The 15,158-nt window shown below is 41.0% G+C and overlaps 1 protein-coding gene across 1 annotated transcript; it reads left to right on the top strand.

Moving 5' to 3' along the window:
* Positions 1 to 488: 488 nt before the first annotated feature.
* On the top strand, positions 489 to 5,002 carry LOC145579444 (serine carboxypeptidase-like 31). Its single transcript, XM_081636691.1, has 10 exons — positions 489 to 1,004; positions 1,552 to 1,659; positions 2,091 to 2,186; positions 2,388 to 2,480; positions 2,849 to 2,931; positions 3,100 to 3,387; positions 3,764 to 3,894; positions 4,018 to 4,113; positions 4,209 to 4,314; positions 4,542 to 5,002. Exons 1-10 carry the CDS (start codon positions 713 to 715, stop codon positions 4,686 to 4,688), a joined length of 1,440 nt encoding a protein of 479 aa, XP_081492817.1. The 5' UTR covers positions 489 to 712; the 3' UTR covers positions 4,689 to 5,002.
* Positions 5,003 to 15,158: the final 10,156 nt, after the last annotated feature.

The following is a 15,158-nucleotide window of genomic DNA, read 5'->3' as shown; positions in this document are numbered from 1 at the left end:
TGCTTCAAGCTGGCACAATTAATATTATCATTAGTTGTGTATGTAAGTAAGGCTGGTCTAGATCAAGTCTTGTATTGAATATATAGGGAAATTTCTTATTTGTACATGAGAGAATTAAAATAAAGAGAATCAGAAAATATAATTTGGACCGTACCTTAACATAAGACAATCTATTATGAACATTATGTAAAGAACAAAGAAACAATATTTTAGGGATCGATGAGTGTTACGATTCACTACAATAATGAATGAATTTGGACCATAGAGATACGAGTATGTCGATATGAGTAGTAATTACAAGACAAAAACAATAGGAAAGATGGAATCCATCCTAGATCTCAAAATGTTGCACCAATTGCTATTTGTTGTCCTCTTCAAAATTATCTTTTTCTGCCTCAAATTTGTCTTTATTCATTTAATTTTCTTCAATATATAGTATACACCTTATTGCAAATTAATGAAAATGGAACATCCACTTACCATACCTATAAACCTACATAATGCAAGGGACCCTTGATATAATAATCCATGTCAGGAATTCACCAACCCTATATTTTTCTTTGCAAACCCCACATTTTGAATTTTTTTAGTGCAAAAAATATCACTATAAATAGCCCAAGTGGTTCTTCTTCATCTCCTCACATTGTAGCTAGTCAAACTCAAAGTGTCCCTAAACAATATTGTAGAGTGGTGCTCTAACAAGGATTTTGCAATGAGGGCATTATTTATGGTCCTTAACTTGGTTCTTATTGCCATATTATTTTGTATAGAGCCTTTAGAAGGTTCTAGACGTAAACTAAGGCCTTATAATAATGACAAGGAGGAAAAGCTCTTGGAAAATAACCATCTTGTGACAAATCTTCCCGGCCAACCGGAGGTCGATTTTCGACACTATGCCGGTTATATAACGGTTGATGAAAAAAAAGAGAGGGCGTTGTTCTATTGGTTCTATGAGGCCTCATCTCAACCTGATGAGAAGCCGTTGGTATTGTGGTTGAATGGAGGTAAGCATGTGTCAAAATGATTCGTACATCTTTTCACTCTATTTCTTACTTTGTATTTATATATTATTAGTTCTATGAACTAATACTAATTAAATATAAAGAATATTTGTAGCGCGAACCTAGCTATTACTGTTTCACATTTTGACAAACTAATTTGTTTAATCCTTTTGTGGAATAATAAAGAATGTGGGATAATATAATTACCTATTACACCATGCTGCTAAGATGGTAGCATGACCACATAATTAATTGAAAAATTACATTTATTGGAGAAAAGTTGAACATTTTTATAATTAGTGGAGAAATTAAATAATATATTCACCTCAACACACAGACAAATATATGAAGTGGTAGCAAAAGGGCAAGCATATATTCCAATTAAAAGTAAAAATGCTTTTTTTGTTGCCTTGTGTTTAGAAAGTCTCACTAACCCAGTCATTGAACTATAAGTAAATGTTAATAATCAATTTTACATTATTTTTATACCAATTTATTTTAAATTTTATATATTTTATTTAATTTTATATTATTTCTACTTTGGTCATAGGTCCAGGGTGTTCCTCTGTTGGTTATGGAGCAACACAAGAAATTGGTCCTTTCTTAGTGGACACCGATGGTGGTGCTCTTAAATTTAACCCTTTTGCTTGGAATAAAGGTAAGTGCTTAATTCATAATAAACATGTTTCTTTATGCTTATTTAAAGAAATTAATTTAAAATTAAGTATTCTCTAAAGTGTCTCTACTTAAAAGTCGCATTTCTCACATAATATAAGATGTCGATTGTCATTCACTATTTTTTGTTAGTTTGTTTTACTTAGCAAATTAGTCTAACGTCACTATATATATTCTGTCTGTTCCTCTAATACTCCATATGACCATATAATATATTCCTCGTCTTTTTATTTTTTATTTTAATCTACTCCATAGAATTCAACTTTAATCAACAATTATTACAACTCCTCTCCTATTACGCCGTGGCAAGAGAAATAAGATTTTTAATTAGGACGAATGTAATGTATGAATACCATGTATTTTAACTCCATAAGATTATTATCTTGACTTTGTATTATGCACATAATCTCGCAGAAGCCAACATGTTGTTCCTAGAATCTCCTGTTGGAGTTGGTTTCTCCTATACGCATACCACTAGTGATTTTGATAATCTTGGGGATGTATTTACTGGTATAATTCTTGATCTTTTATCTCTTCAGTTCAATTTTTTTTATCCCAACGGTACAATCCAGAGCCTATTCAATTCGACTCCATCATTTGACTATTTCGGATTTAAGTTTATATATATATATATATATATATATATATATATATATATATATATTTTCTAACTCTAATATAATTAATCTCTTTATATCTTTCGTCGAACAGCAAACGATTCTTATGAATTTCTCCAAAAGTGGTTCCTCAAGTTTCCAACATATAGAAATCGTGCATTTTACATTGCAGGGGAAAGCTATGCAGGTACTCCAACTTCTTGTCGATCTCATTTGAAAAACATGAAGTTGTTAGTCTTGTTACCATATAAATAATTAATTACTACTCCGATTTTTATTTTTATTTTTGTATTGACAACTAAATACTACTCCGTACTTTAATAAACTTACTATTGTTAAATTTTATACGGAGTGCACCATAACTTTTCAATTAAATAATTTTCATGTTGGTCATCGAGCCTCTCGAGTCTGTGTCAAACTAAGCTTAGCTCATGAATATCTCGAGCAGTACTCGAGTAGCTTACGAGTTGTCTGGTCTTTGATTCACTTGTAACATATATCTTCTATCTCAAATGTGCTCTGATTTATTTTTGTAATTTGGTGACTAAATGGCAGGTAAATATGTCCCAGAGTTGGCTGAGCTCATTCATGACAGAAACAATAACTCTTCTATTTACATTGACCTAAAGGGCATTTTGGTATATATACTCCCTTATTTATATATTTTTATTTTCACAGGACTAATTTTTACTTCAAAATTATATGTATACTCTCTCTAGTCCTTTTTATACGGATTTTGTTGTTATAGTCAAGTCAATGAAATTTGAACTAAACACGTGACAACTAAAAAATGAATATGTATGCAGATGGGAAATCCTGAAACATCAGATCCTGATGATTGGAGAGGGTTAGTGGACTATGCTTGGAGTCACGCTGTTGTGTCGGACGAAACACACAAAATCATACGAGAGACTTGTGATTTCAACAGCGATAACACTTGGAACAACCCCGATTGTAGCCAAGGTGTCGACGAGGTCCTAAAACAGTACAAAGAGATTGATATTTACAGCTTGTACACGGCAGTTTGCATGGCAAAATCTACCAAAAATAGTTCAGGGTCAATGGAAGTCATGTTCAAAGCTAGCTCCAAAATGGTAAGATTGAAATAAAAATTATTTGCCAAGTTACAAGAATGAATATTTTCAAGTTAAAACTTTACCTCATCTATTCCAAAATAATCTTCATGTAATTATTTTGGGATGTTATAAATAGATTTTCCAATATCTCGAAATGAAAAAAAAAAAAACCTTGTCTAGATCAGAGGTGACAAATAAGCCGAGTGGTCAATTTGTTTTGGATAATGTTAGTTCAGGTCAATTTAATTTGAGGTATAAGGTTTTTATAGGTCGACTTTTGAAACTATATATACCTTTTTCCCAAATCGCATATCCTAAGATTATTTTGAAACGAAAGAGAATACTCCGCATTATAATTTTCTTTAAAGGATACTCATGGTGTATACACTTGCAGATGCCGAGAATCATGGGTGGTTATGATCCTTGCTTGGATGATTATGCAAGAAGTTACTATAATAGACCAGATGTTCAAAAGGCTCTTCATGTTAGTGATGGTGTTCAGCTAAAGAACTGGAGCATATGCAAGTAATTACCAAAATTATTTATCTTAAACTACAAATAATAACTCTTAATTACCATAAAATGAGGAGCTTATTATATACAATTAAGTATGAAGTATTTTGACATAATTTCTAATCTTTGATGCAGCTTCACAATATTTAGCAACTGGGCAGACTCAAAGCCATCAGTACTTCCCATTTACAAGAAACTAATTTCAGCTGGACTTAGAATATGGGTCTATAGGTAAATAGTTTATTTATATATTATACTAATCCGTCTCATTTTACTTGTCTCATTTAACCAAAGTTATAAATTTTGTCATTTGTCGGCTTTACCAGTGGAGATACAGATGGAAGAGTTCCGGTATTGTCTACAAGATACAGCCTAAATGCTCTTGGATTACCCATCACTAAACCTTGGAGGCCATGGTACCATGAAAAACAGGTAAAATTAATATTGTAATAGTTATACTACCTCCATTAAATATTATGTGTAACTTTGGAATATTTTATATCTCACAAATGATACCCTAAAGTTGCACATAACATTTAACGGAGGTAGTATTTCTTTGTAATGTTAGTATTGTGATATTCATTTTTTTTAAAGATTAGATTTCTCGACAAGTTATTTATTGCCTTCCTAATAAAATGCATTGATTTTGTTGTTTACAGGTGAGTGGATGGTATCAAGAATATACGGGTCTTACGTTCGCTACGTTCAGAGGAGCCGGCCATGCTGTGCCTATATTCAAACCGAGCAGCTCACTCGCGTTGTTTACACATTTTCTTCAAGCAGAATCCCTTCCATCAGCCCGCTAAATATAATGCATGATAAGATTACAATGAATAATACTGGTAGAAGTTGAATACATCAATTTGGTAACAAAAGTTTTGCGGTCTAATATTGCCAAAATAAAGGCCTTTGATCTAACCAGTTTGTATGTAGCTTATAAGGTGGGAGATTGGGAGTTGTCTAAGATAATATCCCAAGTGTTTAAGGATATACTTTACTACATGTTTACTAGTCTTTTACAGTAGCAAATATAATTGACGCAATAATAATGTCTAATAGCATTGCTTTAACAATTTGTATAATGCAAATCACAGACTTAATTCGGTCGTAAGACCAAGTATCACATGAACTGTTTGGCCATAAGTTGATTTTAGTATTACACAAGCTTTGAAGCTTGTTGCCGTTGTTGGTAAGTTGTTTATAGTATAGCTTTACAAATATTGAAATTATGAAGTTATTTTAACAACTAGATGGTTTAATTTAAAACAATAAAATCTTTGTTTTCCATATGTTACATATGCATCATGTTTTTCATTCAATAATTAATAGAACATAAAAGATATTTGGTGTAATTCTACAAATACAAATGACCCCAAAATAAAGTACATGCAACAAACACTAAAAAGATGATACAAGACACATAAAATGAAATAGGTAGAACTTTCCTATCCGATACGTGTAAACATTTCAGTATTATATTCAAAATATAAGTATATAACAATGCGCGAGGCAACTTACAAAGAAAACAAATTTAGTACGGGTGAACAGAACACGTAGACTTTATTGTTTCATATTCGTTCATGGATGCATATGCTAATAAATTAATAATCCTCTTTAAAACTTAGCCCATTTATAATGCCATAGTAAAACGGAGGCCGGTGGTGTTAGGATATAATTATGTTAAGTAAGATATATTTTGTGAATATATTTGTATATATCTTGTTAGGAGTTTTTGACATGTTAGGTTAATGTTGTAAGCATATATATATATATATATATATATATATATATATATATATATATATATATATATGTATAATATATATGTGTGTGTGTGTGTGTTTAATGGTAAATGCTCATTAAGCCGTTTTCTCCTAAAATTCTTGTGAGTTTAACATGGTATCAAGAGCCCTCTAATTTAGAGAATATTCTTTTTCCTACGTTCTTTTTTTTTCAGTTTCTTTTTCCCTAATCACAAATCCTATTGTTCTGTTTTTTTTTTCTTCTTGTTGTGCTTCCGCTTGTGTTGCTCTTTTATTGTGTTGTGATGACTGGTGGTGGTGATGATAATGTTCCGCCTCCGAAGACACCTCGTTATGAACCGTTTTCTGCCTACTATCTTCATCCGAGTGAAGGTACAGGGGCTGTGATTAGCCCTATTATGTTGAAAGGAGATAACTATGAGGAGTGGTCTCGTTCTTTGCACAATAATCTTCGTGCTAAGAACAAACTTGGTTTTATTGATGGAACTATTGCAGTGCTGGGCAAGGAGTCTCCGGATTTTGATCAATGGGTATTGTTAACTCTATGCTCGTTGCTTGGATTGTCAATACCTTGGATGTTTCGGTACGTTCTATGGTTCGTTTTCCCGACCATGTCAAAACTTTATGGGATGATCTACGTGATAGATATTCCCTTGGCAATGGTCCTCGTATTCTTGAGTTGAAGGCTCAGATTGTGGATTGTAAGCAACATGGTAGGCCGGTGGCCGTATATTTTGGTGAATTGAGGAAACTCCAAGATGAATTAGCAAGTTATTGTAAGTTTCCTAAGTGTAAGTGTGAAGCTGCCTCTGAATATGCCAAGATTCTTGAAAGTGAATTACTTCATCAATTTTGTATTGGCTTAGACTCAAAAAAATTTGGGAGTATTGTGTCGACTCTTCTCATGATGGACCCAATTCCATCCTTGAACGTGGCTTACGCGAAAGTGGTGTCGGATGAGAGAAAACAAACCGTTTCTGATTCTCAAGACTCACGTACAGAGGCTGTAGGGTTTGCGGCCTCGGGTTCTGCTCAAGGCAGAGTTGCTTGGTCGAGTAGTAGTAGTGGTGACACTCGTACTTGTGATCATTGTGGAAAAAAAGGTCATTTAAAGGAAAAGTGCTTTGATTTAAATGGCTGGCCTGATTCTTTCACTTTCGGTGGGCGCGGTGGTCAACGTGGTGGCAGGTTTGGCCGTGGGGGTGGCCGCGGCAGCCGTGGTGGTAGTACGACAGATTCTGGTGGCCGTTGTTTTGCTGGGAATGTGAGTGGTTATCGACAGTTAGGTGCTCAAGATGTTAATGACAATGATTGTGGCTCGGCTCCTACTTTAACTGATGAACAGTGGCAGCAATTTATGAGTGCAATTAAAAGTGCAAAGCCCACTAATTCTTCTTCTGATCAGACTTCTCATGTATGTATAGTTCGAATGAGTGGATAATTGATACCGGAGCATCAAATCATATGTCGGGTGATTTGAATTTATTTTTTGATTTGTGTGATATTTTATCTCCCGTTGGTTTGCCTAACGGAAAAAGTATTATGGTTGTTTTGGGTAATTTTACCCATGCCACGTGGGCCAATCAAGTCCTGACACGTGTCATACTTTGGTTGGTCTGAATTGGACCAGTCTCCATTTGACACGTGTCCCTCCTAGAGTTTGGGAGAAAAAAGCGGCCTTCAAGGGCCCAAATCCCGAGAAAGCCGTAATACGGCGTAGCCCAGCAGAGCTAGGTCAGAGTGACCTAATCAGGGGCACGTTTCCCCATGACCCTATAAATAGGGAGATTCCCCCATTTTCGGGGCAGGAATTAATTATTACAACAGACCCTACATTCTCTTACATCAGAGAAGCACCTGATCTCGAAATCCGAGAAGATCTCACTTTTCATTTTCCGCACCTTTTCCTACCCACATTCAAGTACTAACTTGATCGTTGGAGGTGGAGCTCCTACCACCCGGAGTCTCCGTTGTTTTGCAGGTACAGGCGCAGTCGGATCAGTCCTCAAGCTGTAACTCTCCCGAGGGACAAAAACATCCAAAACATTTGGCGCCGTCTGTGGGGAGTGTACCTCAAGGATGGTTCAAGAGTCTGTACCGCCTCCTGACTCCAAGGCTATCCAGGCGGAGGTCTTTACAGATGATGAGGATGATGATCCTTAGGTTGAAACGTACATAGCCAAAGATGGCTCTTTCATCACTAAGTGCATCCGTCCCAGAGAGACACTGGAACGTGGTGAAAGCCAGGCGGGTACCAGTAGGTCCCCTGGTCAGCCAGAAGGGGAACCCAGTTGGCAAGAGGTCAGGCTCCAGTCACCAGAGACGAGCTCATGAAATTCATGACGAGTTTCAAGGGTGAGATCAAGGACCTGATCGAAAAGAAAACGGCTGGCTTTAGCAAGGGTCAGCCGGCCAATAAGTCTCCTCGAACTACGAGGAAGAAGCCAATCAGGGACAGGCAGCCAACTCCGCATCCAAAGGACAAGGCAGCCGCAACCCTTGACTGGTCCAAGATCCTTCTGCCCCAGAAGGGTCCAAGGAGTCCTCGCCGGGAGAATCAAACGGTGGGTAGCAAAAAATTTATCCCTGATGCTCGGCAAATCATCGAGCGCAGGAGAAGTCAGCAGCTGTCTGAGTCAGCCTCTACTTCGAGCTTTCCAGACAGCTTCAAAAACATATCTGCAGGGAATATTCAATCCTTGCATGAGAGCCATACAGACGGTAATACCGTCCATTTTGGCCCTCGGATGATTGGGAATGCACCGTATGTACCCCATATGCTCTACGGTCTGTATTCTTCTCACTTCATGCAGCCGGCCCTCTTTGGGGGTTAGGCGGCATATAACGTCCAGCCTTTGGACTGGCAGCTCCGTCTGCTCAAACTTGGTGAACAGACTTCTGCCTTCACCAAGGAGATAACCAAGGCGGCACAGCCGGCCAAGGTTAAGAATGTGTTGGTTGGTGCTTATGATGGTACCACCTACCCGGAGGACCACGTCATGGCCTACTCTAACCTCACGCACATGCAGGGGCTGGAGGATGCTATGTGGTGCCGGTGCTTCCCGGCTACATTGAAGGGCATTTCCCAACAATGGTTTGGCAACCTACCAGCCGGATGTATCGACATCTTCAGGAAGCTTGCCTTCCTGTTTGCTTCCAACTTCTCAATGAACATCCCTGCCAAGAAAACAAGTCTTGACTTGAGTACCATCCGACAGGGAGATAGAGAAGGGCTTCGCTCCTATATCAGGCGGTTCAACCTGGTGAGAATTCAAATCCAGGGGCTATTTGACGAGGTAGCCTATACAGACTTCTTCAAGGGTCTGAAGGACGGGTCCACCTTTAAGTTCGACCTTGTACGAAAGAGGGTCTTCACCCTCCAAGAGGCGTTGATAGAGGCGGAGAGCTTTATTCAAGCCACCGACCTCTGCTCGTCCAGCAACAAGTCGGGCTCTAAGAAGTCCGACAGGGAAAAGGAGAGTCGGTCTGCTCAGCCGGCTCAGGAAGCTGCAGAGAGCAAAAAGAGAAAAGAAGTTTGGGCTGTTGAGGAACCTGATCAGCCGTCCAAAAAGAAGAAGAAGGAATTCAAATCATATGTCTCGCAGTATGAATTCAGTAAAGACTGCTACACCATCTTTACAAAGGTGAAGAACCGGCTGACCATTGAGAAGCCGAATCATATGAAGAGTTCCGTTCAGTCTCGAAACAAGAATAAATTTTGCCACTTCCATCAGGAGGTGGGCCATGACACCAACGAATGCTATATCCTTAAGCGGACGTTGGACTGTCTGGCTAACAAGGGATTGCTGAAGTCCTATGTCTTGAAATCCAAAGTGGCTTCTAAGACGAATTGGGGCAGTCGTCAAAAGCTGTCCAGCCTACTAGTAGTTCGGATACCGACAAGGATCCGGCCTACACTATAGCAGGAGGATTCGCAAGTGGTGCCCCGACCATCCGGGGCACCAAGGATCATTTGAAGAGGATGATTCACTCAGTTGATGATGGACAAGCGTTCTCAAGTGGAACATTCCCAAACGTCCTCATCACTGAGAAGGATCGGGACAAAGTTCGCCGACCGCATGATGACCCAGTCGTCATTGAATGCAAGTTCGCCAACCAGCTGGTTGGTCGGATCCTCATAGACACGGGTAGCTCCACTGATCTCATTAGCTACAAGTGTCTGTCCCGGCTTAATTACAAGCGGGACAGTCTACGCGACGTCACCCACCCATTAGTTGACTTTGGGGGAGGAGTCGTGCACCCAGTCGGACAAATTGACATTCCCATCCGGCTGGGGGAGATTGGACAAGGGCGGCACATGGTCGTCCGATTCTTGGTGGTCAAAGACCTGATCGCTTACAACATCATTCTTGGTCGACCCACTCTGAACGAGTGTAAGGCCGTCATAATCCCAGCCCTCATGCTTCTCAAGTATGAAAGGGATAATGGCACCGTTGGCTCCCTCAACGGGGATCAGAAGTCGGCAAGAGAGTGCTATCTCTCAAACGTTAAGCCGTTTGCTGCTGCAGCCGGTCAATTGAAGGAGCCAATAGACCTTGACGATGTCAAGGACCCTGATTCACCCCCTCCAGCAGCCGCAAAGAAAAGAAAAACTGAAAAGCTGGTGGAGGTGAAAAAGGAGAAGAAATAGCAAACACTGACTAGGGAGCGGTCAGACGATCTCTGTCCCCAGCCGGCTGGTGAACACATCGATATTCCTCTGGACGACAGTCGTCCAAAGTGAACTATTAAGGTGGGGACGACTGCCTTTGAAAGGCTTGGTGCAGACTTGCACCATCTGCTGAAGGAATTCAAAGACATCTTTGCCTTTGAAGTGGAGGAGATGCCAGGCATCAGCCCGAATCTCGCTGTCCACAAAATCGCCGTGGATCCAAAAAATAAGCCCATTAAGAAAAAGAAAAGAAATCACGGTGAGGAAAGAAGTCAGGCGGCAGCTGCCGAAGTTAAAAAGCTGCTGGACGCTGGGTTCATTCGGCCATGTAACTTCCCTGACTGGATTGCAAACGTGGTGCTTGTAAAGAAGCCGAATGGTACCTGGAATATGTGTGTTGATTACACAGACCTCAACGAGGCATGTCCAAAGGACAGTTACCCGCTTCCAAAGATCGACAGTCTGGTCGACTCTACAGCCGGGCATGCCTTGATGAGTTTTATGGATGCCTACTCCGGCTTCCATCAGATACCCCTGTGGAAAAAAGATCAAGAAAAGACGGCCTTCGTCACTGATCAGGGGTTATTCTGTTACACGGTGATGCCGTTTGGCTTGAAGAATGCGTCGGCTAATTTCCAACGGATGATTAATACAGTCTTCATTAATCAGATTGGAAGGAATGTAGAGGCGTACATTGATGACATGATAGTCAAATCCAAGCTACAGACGGATCACCTTGCTGATCTCCGAGAAACCTTCACCACACTCAGGCGGCATAAGGTCATGTTAAATCCCAAAAAGTGTGTTTTTGGTGTTGAGTTTGGGAAGTTTCTCGGATTCCTGATTGACCAAAGGGGGATAGAGGCTAACCCCGAGAAGATACAGGCGGTGATTGACATGAAGTCACCCCACTCTGTTAAAGAAGTTCAGAGGCTTACCGGTTGTCTGGCTGCGCTTGGGAGATTCCTCAGCCGGTCAGGTGACAAATGCCTTTACTTCTTCCAAGCAATCAGGAAGAAGACTAGATTTGAATAGGGAGATGATGCTGAGGCGACCTTTCAAAAATTAAAAGAACACTTACATTCCTTGCCAAGGCTTGTTAGCCCTCTGCCAAAGGAGATGCTCTATATGTACCTAGCCGTCTCAGATCATGCCCTTAGTGTTGTTCTCCTTGCTGAGGGAGACGACAATCAACTCCTGGTCTATTTCATTAGCCATGTGCTCAGAAATGCTGAACTCCAGTACCCCATGGTTGAAAAATTTGGCCTTGCTCTTTACATAGCTGTCAAGAAGTTGAAACCATACTTCTTGGCACATCCGGTGGTGATCTACACATATCAACCGCTCAAGCGGCCAATGAAACCTTGGACTCATCCGCAGAATGCTCAAATGAGCTATTGAAATGTAAACTCTTGAAATCGCTTACGAACCAAGGAAGGCAGTGAAGGGTCAGGCGTTTGCCGACTTCATTGTCGAAATGACAAGGCCGGTTGCTCCGGATAACCTTGATCAGGTTTGTAAGGTGCATGTAGACGGGAGCTCTACTATGAACGGCTGTGGTGTAGGCATAATCTGTGAATCCTCGGAAGGGGACAAATACGAGTATGCACTACGGTTCAAGTTCCAGGCCTCAAACAACGAGGTGGAATATGAAGCCTTGCTAGCCGGTATCCGCATGTATAAGGCGGCAGGGGCAACAAAAATTGACGCCTGCTCTGATTCTCAGTTGGTCGTTAGCCAATACAATGGTGAGTATGAAGCCACCCATCCGGCTATGATCAAATATTTGCAGGCATCAAGGATGAAGCCGGGACACTTGAACAATTTCATCTAAGTCAAGTGCCCCGCTCAGAAAACAACCAGGCGGATGCTCTGTCTAAGTTGGCATCCTCCGCCTCCTGCGATACGCCTCGATCAGTCTTTTGGGAAGTAATGGAAAAGCAAAGCATATCTAATGACGAGCCCATTGGAATTCTGGACCGCAGTTCTACTTGGACGGATGGCATCCGGGCGTATCTCGCAGACGGCACGCTCCCTGATTCACCCCAGAAGGCAGCCGTGCTGAAAAAGCGTGCAGCAAACTTCAAGATAAGAGAAGGAGAGCTCTTCAAGGCGGGTTTTCTGAAGCCCTTACTGAAGTGTGTTACCCCGGAAAAGGGGAAAGAAGTTCTCGAAAAGTTGCATGCGGGATACTACGCCTCTCACTCAGGCAGCAGATCCCTAGCTGTCAGGGCCAGGCGGCATTACTTCTGGCCCACTCTTGAGTCAGATGCCATGGAATTTGTTAAAAAGTGTGACAAGTGTCAAAGATTTGGCAAGCTAATCCATCGCCCGGCTACTGATCTGACGACAATCCACAGCCTAGTCCCATTTGCTAAATGGGGCATGGACATTCTAGGTCCGTATATGCCTGCAACAGGCGGAAAACGCTATATTCTTATTGTTGTGGATTATTTCACCAAGTGGGTGGAAGCAGAGGCGGTCAAAGGCATCAAGACAAAAGATGTCATTTCCTTCATCTGGAAGAACATTATCACCCGGTTCGAGATACCTATGTCTATGGTATTTGATAATGGACCTCAATTTGAGACGCCTCAACTCAAAACTTGGTTGGAAGATCAAGGGATCTCACATTGTTTTGCATAAGTCGACCGACCCCAAGCAAACGGCCAAGTTGAAGCCTTCAACAAACTCATCTCTGACGGTATTAAGAAGAAAATTGAAAGAGCCGATGGTTTGTGGGCTGAAGAGTTGATTCATGTCCTATGGGCCATCCGGACAACTGAAAAAGGGGCAACCGGTGAAACCCCATTTCTCATGGTTTACGGTGCTGAAGCTGTCTTGCCCATCGAGCATTATGAGCCGACTTTACAAGTCATGCTATATGATGAAGAGGCAAACTGGGAGGCCATGTGGCTAGCATTGGACTCACTCCCGAAGCGCAGGGGCAATGCTGCCTTGCGTCATGAGATTTATCGTCTGAGAATGACTCGTGCCTACAACAAGAGAGTGCACAAACGACCCTTGAAAGTTGGGGACTTTGTGTTACAAGAAATGGAGGCAACCGGTAGGGCCAATGAGCATGGAAAGCTAACTCCTAATTGGGAAGGCCCCTACTAGATCTATGAAAAAGTAAGAAACTCCAGACGGCAGGCGGCTGCCTAGAACTTGGAATGTAGATAACTTGAAAAAGTACTACTTCTAAGACTTGTAAATTTTTGTAAATAAAAAGCCTATGAATGCAAAGTTGCCTTTTGTTTTCAATGTTAATTGCTTTGTATATATACATGCACAACCAATATGCTACCGCTTGTTGAAAACACAAACGGTCTATTGATTGAATAAGCTAGTTAAAAATATAGCGGCTAATCTAATATTTAAAAATTGGTAGACCAACCAGTGCAATGCACAGACGGCCCCTATAAAAAGTAAAACCAAGCTAAGTTAAGAGATTTAGTGGCTAAAATAACATTCAAACCGAGGCCAATGGCCGGATGCAAACTTATTTTATAAATTCGTCTGCTCCTATTTGAGTATGGCGTCCAGCAACGCCCCTCCGGGTGTTATCGTCGCAGAGGGCATCCTATCGTTTGCTCTACAAGAATATGCAGACGACAGAGATTGAACGACCAAATTGGTCAACTCATAGCTGTCTGACCAAAACAGTCTAAAAGAATGATTAAGCTTAACACCAGATGTCAAGTGACATCAGCCGGTTAATTACTGAAGTTCTCAGTTAAGCTGTTCAACGAAATTGTACCAGTCACCCCAATAGGGCAAACGAATCGGGTGCAATGGATTGCAGGTATCCCTGGCGACTATTAAATTGTCTAGGGTCCATCAGGCAGGCGGACAATATGTTCCTTGCTCCACTAACTATCAGGCGGCGATATCCCGTCTAGCTCACAAAAAAGTTATATACGAATACCCCGTTGGGTAAAACGGCTGTCGTTGACGGCTGTGTACTTGGTTTGGGGAAATCACTACTGTGATTGATTGACTTAGGAATATTCCATACTCTTTAAAGTATCAAGCATTTCAAAGTCAATCAATCAAAGTACTGAAACCAACCACACAGCCGCCAGGGGCAAGAGTAGCCGGTAAACTATCTGAATTGCCGCCAGGGGCAAGACCCTTAATCTGTTCCGCTTGTTGCATCAATTCAGCTTTAGTTTCAAGTTCTTTAATTGTACATTGATATTCAGCAACATCTTGAGAATCCCTAGCTGATCTAGTGGTTCTCTTTACCTCCTCCCTCTTCCGGGCATATGGCCGTTTGAGTCCATCAACCCTGAGCATGGCCTGTAGACACAAACGGTGTCATTCATGCGGGATAAATTATACTTAGTTCCAGCAAAGGGGAATAAGGTATACCTCATACAGGAATGTAGTGATACGTTTAACATTAAACGTTTCAATGCCCGGGATGGTGATATGTCTATTTTATATAGCATTTTACCCCCATTCCTTGGTCATAATTATTAGTGCTTTTGGCTCTTTAGAGCTACTTTTATTACTAATATGTGTTTTCTAGTGTTTTCATAGTTTTGGTTGAGTTTTATAGGGAATTTCACTCTTGGAGCATTTTCCCGGGATTTTATGGAGCGACTACGAGCATTGGAGGAGCACGACCATCTTTCGTAGCCCAAGATCGGTTAGAGTCATTGAACCGGTGATTAAGGGCTCGACTTATGAGAAGATGAGGCATTGGACCGAATGATTAAAGCCCCAAGGAGGATATTTGGTTTAGGCCGAGTTACAAGCCCAAACAAGGAGTCCAAGTACCCCAAAGTGTCACCGCCCGGTGCAAGGGTCTCTGCCCGAAGACGCGCCCGATCGGG

This window comes from Chenopodium album, chromosome 14, assembly GCF_948465745.1.
Source record: "Chenopodium album chromosome 14, dcCheAlbu1.1, whole genome shotgun sequence".
Classification (NCBI taxonomy): Eukaryota; Viridiplantae; Streptophyta; class Magnoliopsida; order Caryophyllales; family Amaranthaceae; genus Chenopodium; species Chenopodium album.
The sequence above is the reverse complement of the archived record's forward strand: the minus strand, read 5'-3'. Positions and strand labels throughout refer to the sequence as shown.